The 21,729-nt window shown below is 43.5% G+C and overlaps 1 protein-coding gene across 3 annotated transcripts; it reads left to right on the plus strand.

Annotated features, from left to right (window-relative positions):
* Positions 1-3,061: 3,061 nt before the first annotated feature.
* Positions 3,062-21,128, plus strand: LOC106611002 (proline-rich membrane anchor 1). Of its 3 annotated transcripts, none has more exons than XM_014210791.2 (4): positions 3,062-3,427; positions 5,126-5,267; positions 10,504-10,630; positions 19,007-21,128. In XM_014210791.2, exons 1-4 carry the CDS (start codon positions 3,425-3,427, stop codon positions 19,104-19,106), a joined length of 372 nt encoding a protein of 123 aa, XP_014066266.1. In that variant the 5' UTR covers positions 3,062-3,424; the 3' UTR covers positions 19,107-21,128. The 3 variants fall into 3 exon arrangements, with proteins under 3 accessions (XP_014066266.1, XP_014066264.1, XP_014066265.1); XM_014210789.2 differs by having other exon boundaries at positions 3,063-4,150; XM_014210790.2 differs by having other exon boundaries at positions 3,063-4,150; positions 10,507-10,630.
* The last annotated feature ends 601 nt before the right edge of the window (positions 21,129-21,729 follow it).

Here is a 21,729-nt window from a genome sequence, read left to right on the forward strand (position 1 = left end):
AGCGATCACTGCCTCATTTCCTGCGTTCGTAATGGGTCTGCGGTCAAACAACCACCCCTCATCACTGTCAAACGCTCCCTAAAACACTTCAGCAAGCAGGCCTTTCTAATCAACCTGGCCCAGGTATCCTGGAAGGATATTGACCTCATTCCGTCAGTAGAAGATGCCTGGTTATTCTTTAAAAGTGCTTTCCTCACCATTTTAAATAAGCATGCCCCATTCAAGAAATGTAGAACCAGGAATAGATATAGCCCTTGGATAAGTCCAGACCTGACTGCCCTTGACCAGCACAACAACATCCTGTGGCATTAGCATCGACTAGCCCCAGCGATACGCAACTTTTCAGTGAAGTTCGGAACCAATATACACAGGCAGTTAGGAAAGCAAAGGCTATTCAAACAGAAATGTACATCCTGTAGCACAAACTACAAAAAGTTCTGGGACACTGTAAAGTCCATGGAGAATAAGAGCACCTCCTCCCAGCTGCCCACTGCATTGAGGCTAGGAAACACTGTCACCACGATAAATCCACGATAATTGAGAATTTCAAGAAGCATTTTTCTACGGCTGGCCATGATTTCCACCTGGCTACCCCTACCCCGGTCAACAGCCCTGCACCCCCCACAGCAACTTGCCCAAGCCTCCCCCATTTCTCCTTCACCCAAATCCAGTTAGTTGATGTTCTGAAAGAGCTGCAAAATCTGGACCCCCTACAAATCAGCCGAGCTAGACAATCTGGACCCTCTCTTTCTAAAATTAGCCCCCCGAAAATGTTGCAACCCCTATTACTAGCCTTTTCAACCTCTTTCGTATCGTCTGAGATCCCCAAAGATTGGAAAGCCGCCGCGGTCACCCCCCTCTTCAAAGGGGGAGACACTCTAGACCCAAACTGCTACAGACCTATATCTATCCTACCCTGCCTTTCTAAAGTCTTCGAAAGCCAAGTTAACAAACAGATCACTGACCATTTCGAATCCCACCGTACCTTCTCCGCTACACAATCTGATTTCCGAGCTGGTCATGGGTGCACCTCAGCCACGATCAAGGTCCTAAACAATATCATAACCACCATCGATAAGAGACAATACTGTGCAGCCGTATTCATCGACCTGGCCAAGGCTTTTGACTCTGTCAATCACCACATTCTTATTGGCAGACTCAACAACCTTGGTTTCTCAAATGACTGCCTCGCCTGGTTCACCAACTACTTCTCAGTCGGAGTTCAGTGTGTCAAATCGGAGGGCCTGTTGTCCGGACCTCTGGCAGTCTGTATGGGGGTGCCACAGGGGTTCAATTCTCGGACCGACTCTTTTCTCTGTATATATCAATGATGTCGCTGGTGATTCTCTGATCCACCTCTATGCAGACGACACCATTCTGTATACTTCTAGCCCTTCTTTGGACACTGTGTTAACTAACCTCCAGACTAGCTTCAATGCCATACAACTCTCCTTCCGTGGCCTCCAACTGCTCTTAAATGCAAGTAAAACTAAATGCATGCTCTTCAACTGATCGCTGCCCACACCTGCCCGCCCATCCAGCATCACTACTCTGGACGGTTCTGACTTAGAATATGTGGACAACTACAAATACCTAGGTGTCTGGTTAGACTGTAAAGTCTCCTTCCAGACTTGCATTAAGCATCTCCAATCCAAAATTAAATCTAGAATCGGCTTTTTATTTCGCAACAAAGCCTCCTTCACTCATGCTGCCAAACATACCCTTGTAAAACTGACTATACTACCGATCCTTGACTTCGGCGATGTCATTTACAAAATAGTCTCCAACACTCTACTCAGCAAATTGGATGCAGTCTATCACAGTGCCATCCATTTTGTCACCAAAGCCCCATATACTACCCAACACTGCGAACTGTATGCTGGCCCTCGCTTCATATTCGTCGCCAAACCCACTGGCTCCAGGTCATCTACAAGTCTTTGCTAGGTAAAGCCCCGCCTTATCTCAGCTCACTGGTCACCATAGCAGCACCCACCCGTAGCACTCGCTCCAGTAGGTATATAGTAGGTATATTTCACTGGTCACCCCCAAAGCCAATTCCTCCTTTGGCCGCCTTTCCTTCCAGTTCTCTGCTGCCAATGACTGGAACGAACTGCAAAAATCACTGAAGCTGGAGACTCATGTCTCCCTTACATACATTTAAGCACCAGCTGTCAGAGCAGCTCACAGATCACTGCACCGGGACATAGCCCATCTGTAAATAGCCCATCCGACTACCTCATCCCCATACTGTTATTTATTTATTTATATTTTCCTCCTTTGCACCCCAGTATCTCTACTTGCACACTCATCTTCTGTACATGTATCACTCCAGTGTTTAATTGCTATATTGTAATTATTTCGCTACTATGGCCTATTTATTGCCTTACCTCTTATCCTACCTAATTTGCACACACTGTGTATATATACTTTTTCTATTGTATCATTGACTGTAAGTTTGTTTATTCCATGTGTAACTCTGTGTTGTTGTTTGTGTTGCACTGCTTTGCTTTATCTTGGCCAGGGGCAGTTGTAAATGACAACTTGTTTTCAACTAGCCTACCTGGTTAAAAAAAGGTGAAAAAAAGTGATGCCGGTGCACCAAATCTGGAACCAACAGGACAACGAACAGCTTCTACCCCCAAGCCATAACACTGCTAAATAGTTAACCAAATAGCTGCCCGGACATTGACCCTTTTTGCACTAACTCTTTTGACTCATCACATATGCTGCTGCTACTGTTTATTACATTATCTATCCTGTTGCCTCATCACTTTATCCCTACCATATGTACATATGTATCTCAATTACCTCGTATCCCTGTAAATCGACTTGGTACTGGTACCCTGCGTATATAGCCTAGTTATCACTACTCAATGTGTATTTATTCCTCCTGTTATTATTTGTCTATTATTTCTCTTTTTTCTCTCTCTCTGCATTGTTAGGAATGACCGTAAGAATTTCACTGTTAGTTTACAAAGCATGTTACCAATACAATTTGATTTGATTGGATGCATACAATATGTTACGAATTTGCAATACATATGATGCGTTATGAATTCCAATTTGTTGTGGCTAACATTAGCTAGGTGGCTAGGTTGCTAATGGTAACATTAGTTAGGTCGCTTACACTAGCTGGGTTAGGGTTTAAAGTTAGGCTAAAGGTTAGTTTAAATAACCTACTGTTTTATCGAATGTAACTAAACGGATCAAATAATGTAACCTAACATAATGTCACATATACTAAATGGAGTGTCACGGATTTAAGTAACATATAATTCGTCTTGCATACTGGACATTTCGACCTACATGTCTCGGTAAACGTCTCGTCTGTTTAACTTTTCCTACCGTTCGTGCGATTCGAGAATAGCCTACTTGCAGTCAAATATGACTGCGCTGGAAGGAAGGGCACTCCACTGGATGCGCGATGGTACGGTGAGGCTCCCCGCCTAATCTATAGTCTTTAGGCAGAGGGATGCATCGGTTTAACCCTTTGCTCTGCTCTCCAGAGTTGCACATATTTGTAATTAGCCTTTAAGTAATATTTAGTAAATAAGTTAAGGAAATGTGTAAAGGGGCTGCAGCTATTTTGGGGAGTTGTATTGGACAATAAGTGTAAGGATATTTCTTATTCGTTTGCTTCAACTTCGATGGTTTGAGTATTTGCACACATATATGTTGACAAGCAAGAATGTAAGGTAGCCTATGGCCGGTCTACCGCTCTCACATCACACGGAGTAAGGGAGCATCGGTTGGATTCACAGCGCTGGACATCGACCTATAGCGCCGTGATTCGGATTCGGTTTGAGTGCCCAGATAAATAACTTTATATATTGGGATTACTTGGTCACCTGCGTTCCTTGTCTGTCATATGCCACCGACAACGGAAATTCAAGAGCAAAATGAATATGGCATAAACTATTTCTGGAGACGCCAGTCACAGATATCGCCGCTGACTTGGATAGGGTGGATGAGAATTTCCCAAACGGTCAAATCCTATGCATACCGTGCTTGTTTACTCGCTACGCTGTCTAGTGTCTTCGAGAAGAGCGCAGGAGGAATGCTGGTCCAAGATCTAATACCATTTACTTTAAGTTTTTGGCCTCTTCTCTTCGGTCATTGCATTCTCTCGTTGGTTTTACTCTCATGCCAGGTAGGTATGGTGTTCGTGCGCGCCTACACGCTCTTGTAATTTTACGCATGGCGAGTTATTACACATCTAAGTGGAGCTGTATTGTGTTTTTGATAATACTGGCTATTGATCATGGTTGAGTGAACTGCTCGTCACCTTTTTTTAAAACGTAATATCAAATATATACATTTTTAAACACACAATGCCATGTTTATTGAGGTGCCTGCTTTCTGCACCCTCACACTATTGCATCAACTATGATACGTTTTTAGTGGTAAGCAGCTGTAATTCCCAGTCAATTGTTGCAATGTTTTCATGTGAAGTAGGCTATTGGTGATTGGAACACACACACAGGCAGGCAGAACACGGTAGACTCCTGGAAAGTAGCACAGAGTGAGCTATAGATTCCCATCTGGAATATTATGTTGAGGATGAGTATTCTAACCCCTGGCCCGTGATACTGCCTACAGAGAGCAGTGAGCCGCTATGCGGGATGTTGCCAGGGTTCATGTGTAATATGATTTGCTCGAGTTTCCAAGTCCACCCACACACACTCCTCAGGGGCAGCCTGCTGCCCACTCTGTTGGTGGGTGGTTTCTCTGAGGGAGAGGGTTGCAGCCGTAGACATGATACCATCCTTTATGTCTATGAATGCAGCTTCTGGGGAAGCAATATAGTAGAGGGATATGATCTTGGGTACTATTCTTTCCAAACCACAAACCATGATGATCTAGTTTGCTGATGCCCAAGCACTGATGGTCCAGGTCATGATATACACTGATACAAGTACTCAGTGCATATTGCAGCATGTCAGCTATGCTACAGTATATTATTAACATTCTAAGCTCTCATCTCGCGCTCCTTTTTTACTGATAAAAAAGCTGACTTATTCTGAAATATGCCTTTTGGGGGGTGGATAATGAAAGTTAATTTTGAATGCATAATGAATAGTCAAACTATTTCTCTCTTTTCTGTCTCTCTCTCTCTGTCCATAAGGGTGAACTCCAGAGGTCATGCTCGCAGACTGTAGCTGAAAAAGTGAGCGAACACTGCCAGCTGGCATGCCAGTGTAGAAGCTACCCTCCCCTTCCTCCCCCGCCTCCTCCCCCACCTCCCCCACGGCTACTGTTGGCCACAGGTAAGGCTCAACACACCTGCTCACACCACAACAACCAGCCTCTGCTGTCTCACTCTCTCACTGTCACCTGTTTCACTCACAACTGTCTCACTGCCAGTGCCTGTATCTACCTAAACCGTTTCACTTTAAATGTCTTGCTAGCACTTTGCAGTACAGTGGCCTTATACCAGAGCATCTATAGTGGAATAAAGTATATATCCTCTCAGAAAAGAGCCAGGGGCTTAGGGGGAAAAGAATGTAAAACCAGGTAGTGGAAGAGTGTGTTGGTGTTGATGTAGAAAGGCTTTTCTGAGAAGACTACGAGTGTGTGATAGAGCCGTCAGAATGTTGACAGCTGAACAAAGGGCTAATTTATGCTTGGCTTGACCTTGGGGGGTTCCTAGTTTCATGTGAAATCTCTGCCTGCTGGGCTGCCAGTCTCAGTGGTTGGTTTTCCCCTGGAGGGACCCCCTGATTTAAAAAGCTAGAGTTAATTCAATTATGGGTTTGATACAGATAAGGTGACTAATGAACTATCCCGGCAGTCCCGTCTGTTTTAAAGTTGAGCCGGGGGCACTGAGTGTGCGTGTGTGTCTGTTGTCACGCAGTTGTCTTTCCTTACTGGTCTCCATGTCTCCTTCAACATATTTCAGTGCTTAAGTAATGATCAGATATGTATCCAATCTGAAACTGTGACATTCTTGTCATTGACAAAGTAGTTATATCAACTATATGAATCAGTGTATGACATCACAATGGTGGAAAGGAGGATAGTTTGTTAATATGACAGTTGATATGATTTGTATGTTGTCATGAATACTGTAATGAGAAGCTATGAAATATGGGACAGGCATTGCTGGTGCAGTCATCCCAGGTCACAATTGAGACTGTTAAAAATCAGTCAGCCAGAACATTTCATGCTGAGAGTATGGAGGAGCACTCTTTCATCAAATGCTCGACAGACAGCAGTGGAAAGGGTTCAATCAATCAGCTTAAATTATTTCCTCTGTTTGGTCAACTCAACTCAGCCTCTTTTCATCCTGCATCACCACGTGAGGCATCTATGAATATATAGATAGGTCTTTCATTGACCACTGTGTCTCTAACTTACCTGACCTATCTGCCACCTGTTGATTTATGAGTCCACAATGTCCATCATGAACGCAGGACTCTTCCACTGGGTGTTTTCTGCAAACTTGGTCTACAGTCTAGTATTGGTTGTGTATCTTCTCACCATATTGTAATTCCCCTTTTCTGAATCTAGAGAGATATCTACGGTCTGTATGTATGTTATTCTATTTCTTTGGTTATAGACCTCTGTGTGTGTGACTGCTGTCAAGGCATCTGCATGGAAGATTCTCTGACTAATTGTATGAGATTCTCTGACTGTACATTGCAGCATGTCATTCTGTATTTGTTATGTAGTTTGACAAGAATAGAACCATTACAACTGCAAAGAAAAACCTCTTGGCCCCATTCATTTTTAGAGTACATTTTGAAAATAGCAGATTTTTATAATAGCCTATGGTAGGTTTGGAAGGAGGCACTTATTTATGTTGTTTATGTATTGGGAGGGAGGCAAAACATGTATCATCTGGCCTTAGTGAGAGTTTTCTGTACAAATGAGAGGCGTACTCCTTTTCTAAATGATTTAACTGTAATCATTGCTGCTATAAAATCTGTTTGTTTTGGTATGTGCCAGATGCATAAGGGAGCTGATTGGAGTTTTCAGAGGTTCCAAAATAATACATGAAGTATGCATGAAAGTGGGACAATGAGAGAGATTGTATCTACAAAAAGTTTCAAATAAGGGAAATTGGCAGTGTTGAGTAAGAGTCTATGCTCTAAAAATGGCTCAGAAGACCTTTCAAAGGAGAGAGGTTTATCACAAGGAAGTAGATCCTTAGCCCCTGACTGAATTAAATCCTACAGCCGTTGAGAAAATGTAGGATTAAAACCGAAGTTAGGCTCAGAGGAGATTTTACATTCATAGTGACTCATGACGTGGTGTACTGGGGAGAAACGTGCCTTGTCATTTGCTCTGGATAAATATGCAGTGTTGGAATATTCCACAGCATTACTAAGGGTTATGTGTTACCATGGAGTCAATTCCTCCCTCTCGTTCACAACATAACTATTCTCCAAATACATGGGTATGTGATTATTGCATTTCTCTCTGTTACTGGATGGTAAACCTAGATCAGGGATGGGCAACTTTGATGGAGGTGGGGGCCACAGAAAATCTGAACTCATCATGAGCGGCCGCAGTGGCTTGCGGCTCTGCATACCCACATTCATACCCACACATGCAGTCAAAGCCAGCCCTGACCTTTTGGGGGCCCTAAGTGAAATTGTGTGAACAAAACATTTTAGTGGCCGCCCTCTTGACAGCAGAGAGAGAAAATATATGTTTTAGAGTTAATTTCCTGCAATCCTAAACATTTTGCCATAAAGTGGGGAGAAATGTTTGCAGTTCTTAATATGATATCTGAGTGAGAGTGACTAACAAAATCAATGGGGCCCCCCGGTCAGTAATTTGACCATGATTACTACAATTTTAGATAGCTGGCTAAACTAACTTACCAATATAAGAAATGTTAGCTGACATGGGTTAAGTGAGTGACTGTCGGTGACTGACATAACAAGAGAGAAACTGCTGATGCACAACCAAATGTTGAAATTGCACCTTTTGTATTCTAACCCTCAACAGTAAGTTGAGACTGACTGAGTTCCTACAAATGTAAATCAAGTTGCCCATCCCTGATCTAGATTATTATACCCAGAATACAGCCACATTCATACTTAGATAGATATAATAAAATACAGTGAGGGGAAAAAAGTATTTGATCCCCTGCTGATTTTGTACGTTTGCCCAATGACAAAGAAATGATCAGTCTATAATTTTAATGGTAGGTTTATTTTAACAGTGAGAGACAGAATAACAACAAAAAAATCCAGAAAAATGCATGTCAAAAATGTTATAAATTGATTTGCATTTTAATGAGGGAAATAAGTATTTGACCCCTCTGCAAAACATTACTTAGTACTTGGTGGCAAAACCCTTGTTGGCAATCACAGAGGTCAGACGTTTCTTGTAGTTGGCCACCAGGTTTGCACACATCTCAGGAGGGATTTTGTCCCACTCCTCTTTGCAGATCTTCTCCAAGTCATTAAGGTTTCGAGGCTGACGTTTGGCAACTCGAACCTTCAGCTCCCTCCACAGATTTTCTATGGGATTAAGGTCTGGAGACTGGCTAGGCCACTTCAGGACCTTAATGTGCTTCTTCTTGAGCCACTCCTTTGTTGCCTTGGCCGTGTGTTTTGGGTCATTGTCATGCAGGAATACCCATCCACGACCCATTTTCAATGCCCTGGCTGAGGGAAGGAGGTTCTCACCCAAGATTTGACAGTACATGGCTCCGTCCATCGTCCCTTTGATGCGGTGAAGTTGTCCTGTCCCCTTAGCAGAAAAAAACCCCAAAGCATAATGTTTCCACCTCCATGTTTGACGGTGAGGATGGTGTTCTTGGGGTCATAGGCAGCATTCCTCCTCCTCCAAACATGGTGAGTTGAGTTGATGCCAAAAGAGCTCCATTTTGGTCTCATCTGACCACAACACTTTCACCCAGTTGTCCTCTGAATCATTCAGATGTTCATTGGCAAACTTCAGACGGGCATGTATATGTGCTTTCTTGAGCAGGGGGACCTTGCGGGCGCTGCAGGATTTCAGTCCTTCACGGCGTAGTGTGTTACCAATTGTTTTCTTGGTGACTATGGTCCCAGCTGCCTTGAGATCATTGACAAGATCCTCCCGTGTAGTTCTGGGCTGATTCCTCACCGTTCTCATGATCATTTCAACTCCACAAGGTGAGATCTTGCATGGAGCCCCAGGCCGAGGGAGATTGACAGTTCTTTTGTGTTTCTTCCATTTGCGAATAATCGCACCAACTGTTGTCACCTTCTCACCAAGCTGCTTGGCGATGGTCTTGTAGCCCATTCCAGCCTTGTGTAGGTCTACAATCTTGTCCCTGACATACTTGGAGAGCTCTTTGGTCTTGGCCATGGTGGAGAGTTTGGAATCTGATTGATTGATTGCTTCTGTGGACAGGTGTCTTTTATACAGGTAACAAACTGAGATTAGGAGCACTCCCTTTAAGAGTGTGCTCCTAATCTCATCTCGTTACCTGTATAAAAGACACCTGGGAGACAGAAATCTTTCTGATTGAGAGGGGGTTAAATACTTATTTCCCTCATTAAAATGCAAATCAATTTCTAACATTTTTGCCATGCGGTTTTCTGGATTTTGTTGTTGTTATTCTGTCTCTCACATTTCAAATAAACCTACCATTAAAATTATAGACTAATCATTTCTTTGTCAGTGGGCAAACGTACAAAATCAGCAGGGGATCAAATACTTTTTTCCCCTCACTGTATATCTCCTCTCTGACAGAATGAGACATGCTTATTGCTGGGAACCTCCCTCCTGTCAAAATGAGCAGTATTGTCAGTGCCACATAGTTCAAATCGGTCTCCATGGGAGAGAGAGAGAGAGAGAAAGAACGCTCTTGATACTGTAAGTTTCTAAGCTGCACTGAGTGTAATACAATGTCCCTGGCATGTCTCCTTGTACATGGTTCTACCCTCAGTCAGACATAATGTGACCAGAACATGGTGCTCCTGCAGGTGAAATCCGTTTGGACACGGAGTGCTTTTGTAATAAAGACTGACTGCATTTTAAATGATTCATGGAGCAGGGTTAGATATCTCTGAACATTGAACCTTAGAACAGGTGAGCACCACCCTGCTACCCAGATTTAGGAAGCAAAACAGATCCAGAGCTTTATGGTGTAATGGTGTGGTGTAATAATGGTGTAATAACTGAATGCATTCGACTGAAATGCGTCTTCTGCACATAATGGTATAGTAATACAAGTATTCTGAGAATCAATACATTTTTATTCAGCAAGTTGATTTACAACATGGATGGTGGTTGGGCTGCATTAATGATGAGCTTTCATCATGCTATCTTAAGCCTTAATGGCTGTCTATGAAGCAGTTATGATGTAATACATAGAACAAACACAGTATCTAGGCTAAAGCAGTTTGACTGATAACCTAATCTTGATAAGCGGCCAAGTGCTGATGCTGTTAGAATGCTAATGATGTTTGAAAAATGAAGCTACTGTGTCTTTTTCTCCCTTTGTCCATCCCTCTCTCTCTTTACCCCCTGTCCTCCCCCTCTTCTCTTCCCTCCCAGTAGTTGAGTCCCCTCTGCCCCTGTTGAGGCCGTGGTGGATGGAGATCATAGTGCTTGGGACAGTGGGCTGTGCCTCAGCTGTTTTCCTCCTTTCAGCCATGATCATCTGCTACAAGGCCATAAAGAGGTATGTTGGTTAGCTGTCAATGTGATTGGCATGGAAGAGACTTTGGTGACATTCTTATAGCCTACATCCATTCAGAATACACAAAACAGTATTTTGGGTCAGAGGGAGTTCAAAGGTCAGGGAAATGGAATAGGTCATTACACTGTAATTTACACTGTAAGAGTCATTACACTGTCACTCATCAATACTGTACTGTATGTCATACATAATGTTACACATTGCAGCTATCACCATGAAAGAAGTTAGATTGAAATGAATGTATATAATATTACAGGGAATAACCAAATGATCAGCATTTTTATTTATAAAAAAATATATATATTTCACCTTTATTTAACCAGGTAGGCTAGTTGAGAACAAGTTCTCATTTACAACTGCGACCTCGCCAAGATAAAGCAAAGCAGTGCAACACAAACAACAACACAGAGTTACTAAGGCAATAAATAGGCCATAGTGGCGAAATAATTACAATATAGCAAATAAACACTAGAGTGATAGATGTGCAGAAGATGAGTGTGCAAGTAGAGATACTGGGGTGCAAAGGAGCAAAATAAATAAAAGAAATAACAGTATGGGGATGAGGTAGTTGGATGGGCTATTTACAGATGGGCTATGTGCAGTGATCTGTGAGCTGCTCTGACAGCTGGTGCTTAAAGTTAGTGAGGGAGATATGAGTCTCTAGCTTCAGTGATTTTTGCAGTTCGTTCCAGTCATTGGCAGCAGAGAACTGGAAGGAAAGGCGGAGAGGAAAGGAAAGGAGGAATTGGCTTTGCGGGTGACCAGTGAAATATACCTGCTGGATCGCGTGCTTCGGGTGGGTGCTGCTATGGTGACCAGTGCTTAATGTGAGTTTGGAAGGAGAGTTTACAGTCTAACCAGACAACTAGGTATTTGTAGTTGTCCACATATTCTAAGTCAGAACCGTCCAGAGTAGGGATGCTGGATGGGCGGGCAGGTGTGGGCAGCGATCAGTTGAAGAGCATGCATTTAGTTTTACTTGCATTTAAGAGCAGTTGGAGGCCACGGAAGGAGAGTTGTATGGCATTGAAGCTAGTCTGGAGGTTAGTTAACCTCTCTGGGCTAGGCGGGACGAATTCGTCCCACCTACGTAACAGCCAGTTGAATCCTGTGGCGCGATTTTCAAAACCTTTGAAATGCTATTACTTCAATTTCTCAAACATATGACTATTTTACAGCTATTTAAAGACAAGACTCTCGTTAATCTAACCACACTGTCCGATTTCAAAAAGGCTTTACAACGAAAGCAAAACATTAGATTATGTCAGCAGAGTACCCAGCCAGAAATAATCAGACACCCATTTTTCAAGCTAGCATATAATGTCACAAAAACCCAGAAGACAGCTAAATGCAGCACTAACCTTTGATGATCTTCATCAGATGACACACCTAGGACATTATGTTATACAATACATGCATGTTTTGTTCAATCAAGTTCATATTTATATCAAAAAACAGCTTTTTACATTAGCATGTGACGTTCAGAACTAGCATACCCCCCGCAAACTTCCGGGGAATTTACTAACAATTTACTAAATTACTCACGATAAACGTTCACAAAAAGCATAACAATTATTTTAAGAATTATAGATACATTACTCCTCTATGCACTCGATATGTCCGATTTTAAAATAGCTTTTCGGATGAAGCACATTTTGCAATATTCTGAGTAGATAGCCCGGCATCACAGGGCTAGCTATTTAGACACCCACCAAGTTTAGCCTTCACCAAAATCACATTTACTATTAGAAAAGTTTGATTACCTTTCCTGTTCTTCGTCAGAATGCACTCCCAGGACTTCTACTTCAATAACAAATGTAGGTTTGGTCCAAAATAATCCATAGTTATGTTCCAACAGCGGCGTTTTGTTCGTGCGTTCAGGACACTATCCCAATGGTAAATAATGGTCGCGCGCACGGCGCATTTCGTGACAAAAGATTTCTAAATATTTCATTACCGTACTTCGAAGCATGTCAACCGCTGTTTAAAATCAATTTTTATGCCATTTTTCTCGTAAAAAAGCGATAATATTCAGACCGGGAATCTGCAATTAGGTAAACAGCCGAAGGAAAATATATCACTGGGTCGAATCGGGCACGCGCCTAATTCCATTGTCCTCTGATGGGCCACTTGGCAAAGGCGATTATGTGTTTCAGCCTGAGGCTGCCTCGTCATCGTTCAGGTTTTTCCCGGGCTCTGAGAGCCTATTGGAGCCGTAGGAAATGTCACGTTACAGCTAAGATCCTGACTCTTCAATAAACAGAAGCAAGAACAACAACACCTTGTCAGACAGGCCACTTCCTGCATGAAACCTTCTCAGGTTTTTGCCTGCCAAATGAGTTCTGTTATACTCACAGACACCATTCAAACAGTTTTAGAAACTTTAGGGTGTTTTCTATCCAAAGCCAATAATTATATGCATATTCTAGTTACTGGGCAGGAGTAGTAACCAGATTAAATCGGGTACGTTTTTTATCCGGATGTGAAAATACTGCCCCCTAGCACAAAGAAGTTAACACAGTGTCCAAAGAAGGGCCAGAAGTATACAGAATGGTGTCGTCTGCATAGAGGTGGATCAGAGAATCACCAGCAGCAAGAGCGACATCATTGATATATACAGAGAAAAGAGTCGGCCCGAGAATTGAACCCCTGTGGCACCCCCATAGAGACCGGACAACAGGCCCTCCGATTTGACTCCGACTGAGAAGTAGTTGGTGAACCAGGCGAGGCAGTCATTTGAGAAACCAAGGTTGTTGAGTCTGCCGATAAGAATGTGGTGATTGACAGAGTCGAAAGCCTTGGCCAGGTCGATGAATACAGCTGCTGTCACATGGGTCGTCTAAAGGGGACCAAGGCGCAGCGTGTAAAGTGCCATGGATCATCACTGGAGGCTCCGGGCCTTGGATCATCACTGGAGGCTTCGTGCCATGGATCATCCCAACAGGCTCCGGGCCATGGATCATCACTGGAGGCTTCGTGCCATGGATTAACACTACAGGCTCCGGGCCATGGATCATCACTGGAGGCTTCGTGCCATGGATTATCGCTGGAGGCTTCGGACCATTGATCATCACTGGAGGCTTCCTACGGGGAGCTGGAACCGGTCTCACCAGACTGGGGAGACGCACCGAGGACCGCATGCTCAAAGCAGGCACCGGCCGTACTGGGCTATGGAGGCGTACTGGAGGAAGAGTGCGCGGAGCAGGCACAGGACGTTCTGGGCTATGGTGGCGCACTGGAGGGAGAGTGCGCGGAGCAGGCACAGGACGTACTGGGCTATGGTGGCGCACTGGAGGGAGAGTGCGTGAAGCAGGCACAGGGTACATTGGGCCTTGGAGGCGCACTGGAGGTCTGGCGCTTAGGGCTGGCACAACCTGTCCTGGCTCGATGTTGATTATAGCCCGGCAAGGGCGAAGCACTGGTACAGGACGACTGGGCCGTGCTGGTGAATGAGGGGTACCGTGCGTAGAGTAGGTGCAGGATAACCTGGGCCGAAGAGACGCACTGGAGACCAGATACGTTGAACCGGTGCACTTCTCCCTGGCTGCCGGCCTACTCTAGCACGGCAACAGTGAGGAGCTTGCACCGAGCGCAACGGGCTGTGAGTGCGCATGGGCGACACCGTGCGGACCACCGCATAACACGGTGCTTCTACAGTCACTCGCTCCCCACGGTAAGCACGGGGAGTTGGCTCAGGTCTTAACCTCGCCTTCGCCAATCTACCTGTGTGCCCCCCCAAAACATTTTTTGGCCGCTGCCTCCTGTTGCTTGCCTAGCCATTGATCTCGACGCTGTACCTCCCTCGCTGCTTCCACCTGTTCCCATGGGAGGCGTTCCCTTCCGGCCTGGATCTCCTCCCACGTCCAGGATCCTTTGCCATCCAGGAACTCCTCCCAGTTCCACTCCTCTGAACCATACTGCTTGGTCCTGCTCTTCCTCCTGGAGAATGCACGCTGCTTGGTCTGTTGGTGGTGGGTAGTTCTGTCACATGGGTCGTCGAAAGGAGACTAAGGCGCAGCGTGTAAAGTGCTCATATTTCCTTTATTTATGATGACACTTAAACAAAATAACAAACACGACAGCCAACAGTTCCATTAGGTACATCGACAAAACTGAAAACAACTACCCACAAAACCCAAAGGAAAAACAGGCTGCCTAAGTATGGCTTTCAATCAGAGACAACGAAAGACACCTGCCTCTGATTGGAAACCATACCCGGCCAAAACATAGAAAACAAAACATAGAAATCTAGAAAAACCCCACATATAAACAGAAAACCCAAAACCACCCAAAACAACCACCTGTCACGCCCTGACCACTCTACTATGGCAAATGACCTCTTACAAGGGTCAGGACGTGACAGCTGCACAGTATTGTCTCTTATCGATGGCGGTTATGATATCGTTTAGGAACCTTGATTGTGGCTGAGGTGCACCTATGACCAGTTCGGAAACCAGATTGCATAGCGGAGAAGGTCGGTAGGATTCGAAATGGTCGGTGATCTGTTTGTTAACTTGACGTTAAGCATTAAGGAGATAGATTGGAGGTAAGGCCCTGCGATAGACTAGTGTCCTGTCTAGGGGATGTACTTGTACATCAAGTTGCCTCACGCTAGAGAAACAGGAGATAGGCTCCTGCTCCTATGAGCCGTTCCGGCGTGTTCTATTTCTCGGAGTGGGCTGATTTTTCAATTGTGTAATTGTACAGAGCTTTTTAGACTACCTGCTGAATGTTTGTGAAAGTAAAGGCAAGATGGGTTACCGGAGAAAGCCCATGACCCCTGTCCCTCTCGCCGTAGAGAAGATGTGTACTGTTTCGATTGGTTCATCAAAGGAAAGGCCATGTGGGGTTTTAGCCTGCAGCACAACCAAGACCCAATTCCCTGTCTGACATTCAGGCAGCACAGTGTGTCCCACAGGCACCCAGACACACTCGTTCAGACACTTAAACACACACATATACTGTGCAAGGTGCTGGACACAGTCACGCATGCTAAACACACATAAACACATGCTAACAGACACAGTGTTACTAAAGAAGATATGAATGTGTGCTAAGAAATGTATCCAGACACAGCTGTAGATACCTTTCTGCACATTATTTCAATACATCAGATTGTTAATCATAAAACTGTAAAGAGTGGATGCTACATATGTCTTTCCTCAGGATTATATTTCTACTTTTCTCAAACGACAAACAGGCAAGGTCAGGCAGTGGAACTAATGGGCGGATGGCTCAGGAATTCATTATGGCAATTCTCCAGCCTCCTCTGTCGCCAAGGGGCACCTTTTTTAATGCAGCGATGGCAGGAAAGTGTTGTTGCAATATGGGCCGCTGTAGCCTCAAACCCAAGTCATTATTTATGAATTAATTTGCGCAGTCATTCAGTCGCAGGCCACATCTTTTATACATGCAAGCAGGTCGTGTCCTGAAGCTCTGATGGAAGTGGGCTCTGTGACTGCAGAATCTGAAACACCAAGCCTCCATCCCCTCTGACTGAGTGAGGAGGGAGAAACTCTCTAAGGTCCAGTCTGATTGCCCACATTGAACACTCATTAGTCCTGAGCCAATGAAAAATCAGTCTGAGGAAACTGAGGAAATTAAAAATAGAAAATATTGATTTGAAAATTGTCACTGCCGCTATAATCATGCATCCTCTCTGACTGAGTGTGAGAGAGAAACAGCCAGAGAGATGAAAGATACAGGAACAGATACTACCAAAGCTGGGAAACCGCAGTAATTGGATGTCTTTGTCAATAACAATGCGATAGTGGGTTTGTCAGTGAGAAAAACAGAGCCTGTTATATATAGCCCTTCCGGCCCCTCAGTGGTCAGGGCTTTCCCAATGAAAATCAGCTGGAGTTTGGCCAAGGCCCCAGCAGCACAGACACTAGAGGAGCTATCTCTGTAAGCCCCGGCCGTCCCTTAGCTCGGGCTGCACACATTTGGCCTTTTGTTTTCTTGTCTCATAATCTTATTCCGCCAGTCATCTGCCAGAGCGAATGAGGTTGGACGAAACCCATTCAATTCAATTAGGTTTATAGCGTCAGGGGAGCTGCTGTTAGTGAGCATAGAGAAGAAGATTCAGCCACGCTGTGTGACAGTGCTGTGCTATCCAAACCGCAGACATGATGCTGCAGTCCATGATGTCAGCAATGCAGGGAGTCTAAACACCACAACAAAACAAGATAACATACTAATGAATCTGTTCCGGGTTTTCTCAGCTACTTGCTCCTCAGGGATTTCTGTCCAACAAGGAGGACAAATCAGGACAGTTTGTGTTCAGGGTAAATCCACCATAACCATTCAGTTAGGGAAAGATTTAATGAGGAAGCTAAATATACTGTATCTGTAATAAATATATTACATAGTATGTTATCTATTATGGTTTTATGATATTTAATTACCACAACCACTTTCAAAACAGTGAAAAGTGAAAACCACTATGTGAGGGGTCTATGAACAGTAGATTGTACCTCTAATATCCTGATGGGATGAGAATAACTGTAAACAGCTCAACACATGTCCCAACCTCAACATTATCCCTTCCCCAAAACTTCAAACGGACGTGTGCTGCGATTGCACAGCTTTGATATGAAATATGAATCTGACCTGTGAAGTGTTGTGTAGCCACCTGCCACATGTCAACAGCATGACATCTGTTATTGAAGGCCTGGGGAGAGGTCACTTTGAGGTCCAAACACCCTGTCCTCTATGGTGGCCTGCTAGAAAAACATTGATCATTGACTAGAGACTAGGTCAGTGCCTTTGGAGAATGTTAAAACACCTCTTTAGTGGTCTGTGGAGACTGCAGTGGGGAAGTCTGGTGTATCCCATTTCCTCTAGCTACCTCCAATCACGAACGCATGCATGCATGCACGCACACACATACACCCCAGCAGTAGCAAATCATGTCCCAGCAGGATGCATTGGTACACTTGGACCCAGGAGTTTCCTCTCCCAGGCAGGTTGTCCCAGAGGGAGAACACAGCATCTGTTTATCAGCAGGGCTGGCGTCTGTCTGTGGATAGCCATCACCACCACCACCGTCCGGCACTACAGGACACATTTACAGAAAGCACAGGAAGTGCACTGAGTCACTATCGCTGTCTCGTGTGATGGGTAACCTTGTCTGAGATTTAGGAAGCCAACGGTCACCCCCAGACAGGAAGCTAGTAAGGAAGCTACTGAGTACTCATTAGTGACTATTCAGTTATACTAATGAGTGACTCCAAGTTAAGTGTTTCTAAGTTAGTACTGGAAAGAGGGAATGGGTTCAGAAACATTAACACAGGACATTAACCATGGAGATTAAATATGCTCTTTTTACAAGAAGACATAGCATTTGTGGTTGATGATTTGTTTAGTTTGTTTGCACCAAAGGAAATAAGTGATAAACAACAATAAATACATTTTCTCTTTTTTTTATATGGTGTGCAGGTGCGGTTGGAAGCCCAATGGCTTATATATAAAAACCATACCACAAAAAAACTATATACAAATACATAAATGCAAAAATAAAAAAGGTTTGTTGTGGACAAACCTTTTGTGAATTGAGAATGACTGTCTGTCAGGTAAGACTAGCCCGCTGTGGCTTTAAGAAGAGAGGGAAGGAGACACTGAGCTGTGATGTAGCTTAAGGGTCCCCTGTGCCACTGAAGGTTGTGTACAGTATTGAGTGGGACAATGACTGTACTGACTGTATTCAGATCTGTCTCTGGGTTACATAAGCCTGGACAGAGGAGAGCAGCTGAAGGGGTCGGTACACTGGACAAATATAATAACCACAAAAGCACTGAGGGATGCATGAAAAGGTCTTGCATTGAAGGATACTGCTTTTCACAGACTAATTACAGTGGAGGATCATGGGCTTCAGCTTGTTTTTATCCAGAATGTGGCTCACCACCATCAATGGAGAGTGTGTCTAAATCACAGAAAAGGTAGCATTACAGCATAACCAGAGTTTGAGAATCTCACATAGAGTATTAATGTATTAGGGTGGGTTTGAATTCAAACCCTAGCAGTATTTCTTCTGTGTCCAATGTATACATAACAAGCTGTTCTGAGGTAAAACAACATAGAATCCACCATCAATGGAGAGTGTGTCTAAATGCCACATCCAACTCTTCTGTTTGATTTGTATCTTGTCTTTCCTTTCATGGCTCTGAGATTAATGTGACCTTTTAATGTTCAGCTTATTAGAGAGCATGGCTGACCAGTGCATCCAAACACAATAGCCTATGGAATCCAATCTCTCTGTAAGTGAACAGACACAGGCTTTAGTAGAATGATTTATGTTTTTCCTGAAGTTGACTAAAGCCCCTTTACTGTCCTGACATAAATTGTGTCTGTTTGCAGGAAACCACTACGGAAAGAGGAGAACGGGACAAGTCGTGGGGAGTATGCCATGAGTGTACGCAACAAGAAGGCCATGGGCCCCAACAACACTGTGGTGTAGACTGTCCACTGACAGAAAGAGGAAGTGACATCCCCATCACCCCCACTACCCACCCTATCCTACCCAAAACTCCTATTACCCAGAACGCAACAGGGGGTTGACCTATTAAAAATGCATAAACGCCTTTCCTTCTCTCCTAGCATGTTGCCTGGATGAAAGACAACATCTAGATAAAGGAGAGTAGCGAGAACAAGAGAAAGAGAAAAACTAAACATGGAAGTGGATTCAGAGAATGAGTAAAAAAGTGAATTGAGGAATAAAGTGAATTGAGAAGTTCTACACCAGACTGAACAGCAGATTGTCGACATGAAGTGTCATTGACGGGAATGGTTGACTGCTAATCTGTCAATCTACACAGCTCCACACTTCTTACAGACAACTTCAATGTAGGAACAGACACTGAAGCACAGCGATGGGATAGGAGGTTGCGGAGGACCAGATCAAGAACAAAATGTGCACGCAGTGTTTTTGGAAAATGCAACATTTTTTTCTACGGTCAGGCTGTCTCATCTATTCTCATCTGACCATTTTTCTTTTTAATTTATTAAAGCAGAATTTGTATTATACTGGCACAGTTGCAGGTTCTTGCTGTGGTTTGAGATGTATAGTGCTCATCTGACTATGCAATTAAAACATACATTTACAGGTCATACCAAGTGGGAAGTAAAACAACAAGATCAAGTCAGTTCCTATGTTCCATACCAACAACACAACTGAGAACAAACTTTATCTACTTATCTAATTTGTTCATTTATTTATTTACTGTATGTATTCATTCATTTGTCTGCTTATGTATGCCATTATTGTTTAATTCAGTCAGTTTAATGATTTGAAATGTTTTATTTTTATATGAATTATTTAGTAATCATATCATTCATTTTAATGGTCTGATGCTTCAAGCCCACTTTTAACTTGCTATAGACACTGATGCAGAAAACACATCTGCAAAGAGGTTTGGGTATCAATTGTTCATCTCTTGCGGTTTGATATGCCTTTCTGTGTTCCCCTGCAACTCCAGCGAATATGATGGGGATTTCTGTGATGCGAGTTTGTGAATGTGTGTTTTCTGACCATTCTTTTAGCAGCTTATTCTATCCCGTCAATTCTTTATCACAAGACTAACATGATATTACATTTTGTATTGTCACTTCTCACTGGTTAGACAGTTAGGGGGAGGTAGTGGGGGACAGTGGGAAGCCCTTTGCTGTGTTCTGATGTGATTTTTACAATCTTAATTGTTCCACCTCCCAGCAAGGAGAGAACCCATCACTATAGAAACAGTGCACATGATCCCAGGGCTGACATGCTGATTGGTGGAGGACGGGATTCCAAACAGAGGCTGATCTGGATATCAAGTTGCAGAGAGGATGGTCTCAAAAGGGACATGTGACTCAGTGCACTCACACTCAGCAGGCATCCCCAACATCCTTCTGCAATAAACAGTGCACAGTTGATTTACAGCATCACTCAATTATTACTCTGCGGTTTGACATAGGTGCAGTTAATTTGTATATTAGTGTGTGTTGGGTGCGTGAGAGAGAGAGCACAATACATGTGTGGCTGGCAGTATCTCTGAAAATGTTCCATTACTGTTGAATTTTGCAAACACAGACCTTGCATTGTGAAATGCATAGGAATTAGCATATCTTACCTATAATGTACCCAGAAACTGAAGATACGTCACCAATACTGTACATTGAGGGAAATAACCTTGGATGCATGAATGTAAATATTGATATTTAAAAATATCTGCCTTCTGGACTGTTAATTACATGTACAGTGTAACAGAAAATATGTTTATACATAGTAGAAATTAAACAATGTGCTACCAATTAAAGTTAAATCAATGTTATCATGTTTATGGAGCAAGCCATTCATGTATATTTGGCAATGAAAGTTATTGCACAATTGATGCATTATATACCAAAAGGATGCATAGAGTCCTATGTATACATCGATAATGTGCATTCAGTTGATTTATTTGCTGACTTTTTCAGTTGTAAATAAAAGTGAACAGAATGACAGGCCTATAGTCTTATCACATTAGCATCAAAAGGAGAGGCAAAATTAGAACATGGTTTAATTGAATGGCGTACAGTACAACATTGATAAAGTCAGTGTGTGATAATGATAAAGGTGGTTTTTTTTAGCCTGTACCCATGGTGCCTCTCCTCTCCGTGTCTCGGAGAGCTCTGTGCTGGTCTTCTTCTGGGCTCCCCCTGAGTGCAGGACGTGTTCTCAGTCTGTCTCACACTGTTCATTTTTAATGAACAGCTATTATCAAACACAGCCATCTGCCTGGAGCTTGGTCATGCAAACAGGATAACTTGTGGTCCACTGGAGTTCTTTTGATGTCAGGGTCTTGGCACGGCCCAATCTCTGTACACACAGACTACATTATGTACGTAGGACTGGTCAGCCACTTCTGCTCTGCTACCACTCTGGCCATTGTGACACATGGGTGAATAGAGCAGCTGACAAACCCAAATCACACAATCTGGGAACATGTACTCTCCTCATAAATGTTGTCAATAGATAATAGAACTGGGAAAAGCTATGGGCTCTGGTAGGTCATCAAGGAATCAACTAGTCCATATTCTTGAGAATTTTCCTCCTTTAAAAG

This window comes from Salmo salar, chromosome ssa09 (assembly GCF_905237065.1).
Source record: "Salmo salar chromosome ssa09, Ssal_v3.1, whole genome shotgun sequence".
Lineage (NCBI taxonomy): Eukaryota > Metazoa > Chordata > Actinopteri > Salmoniformes > Salmonidae > Salmo > Salmo salar.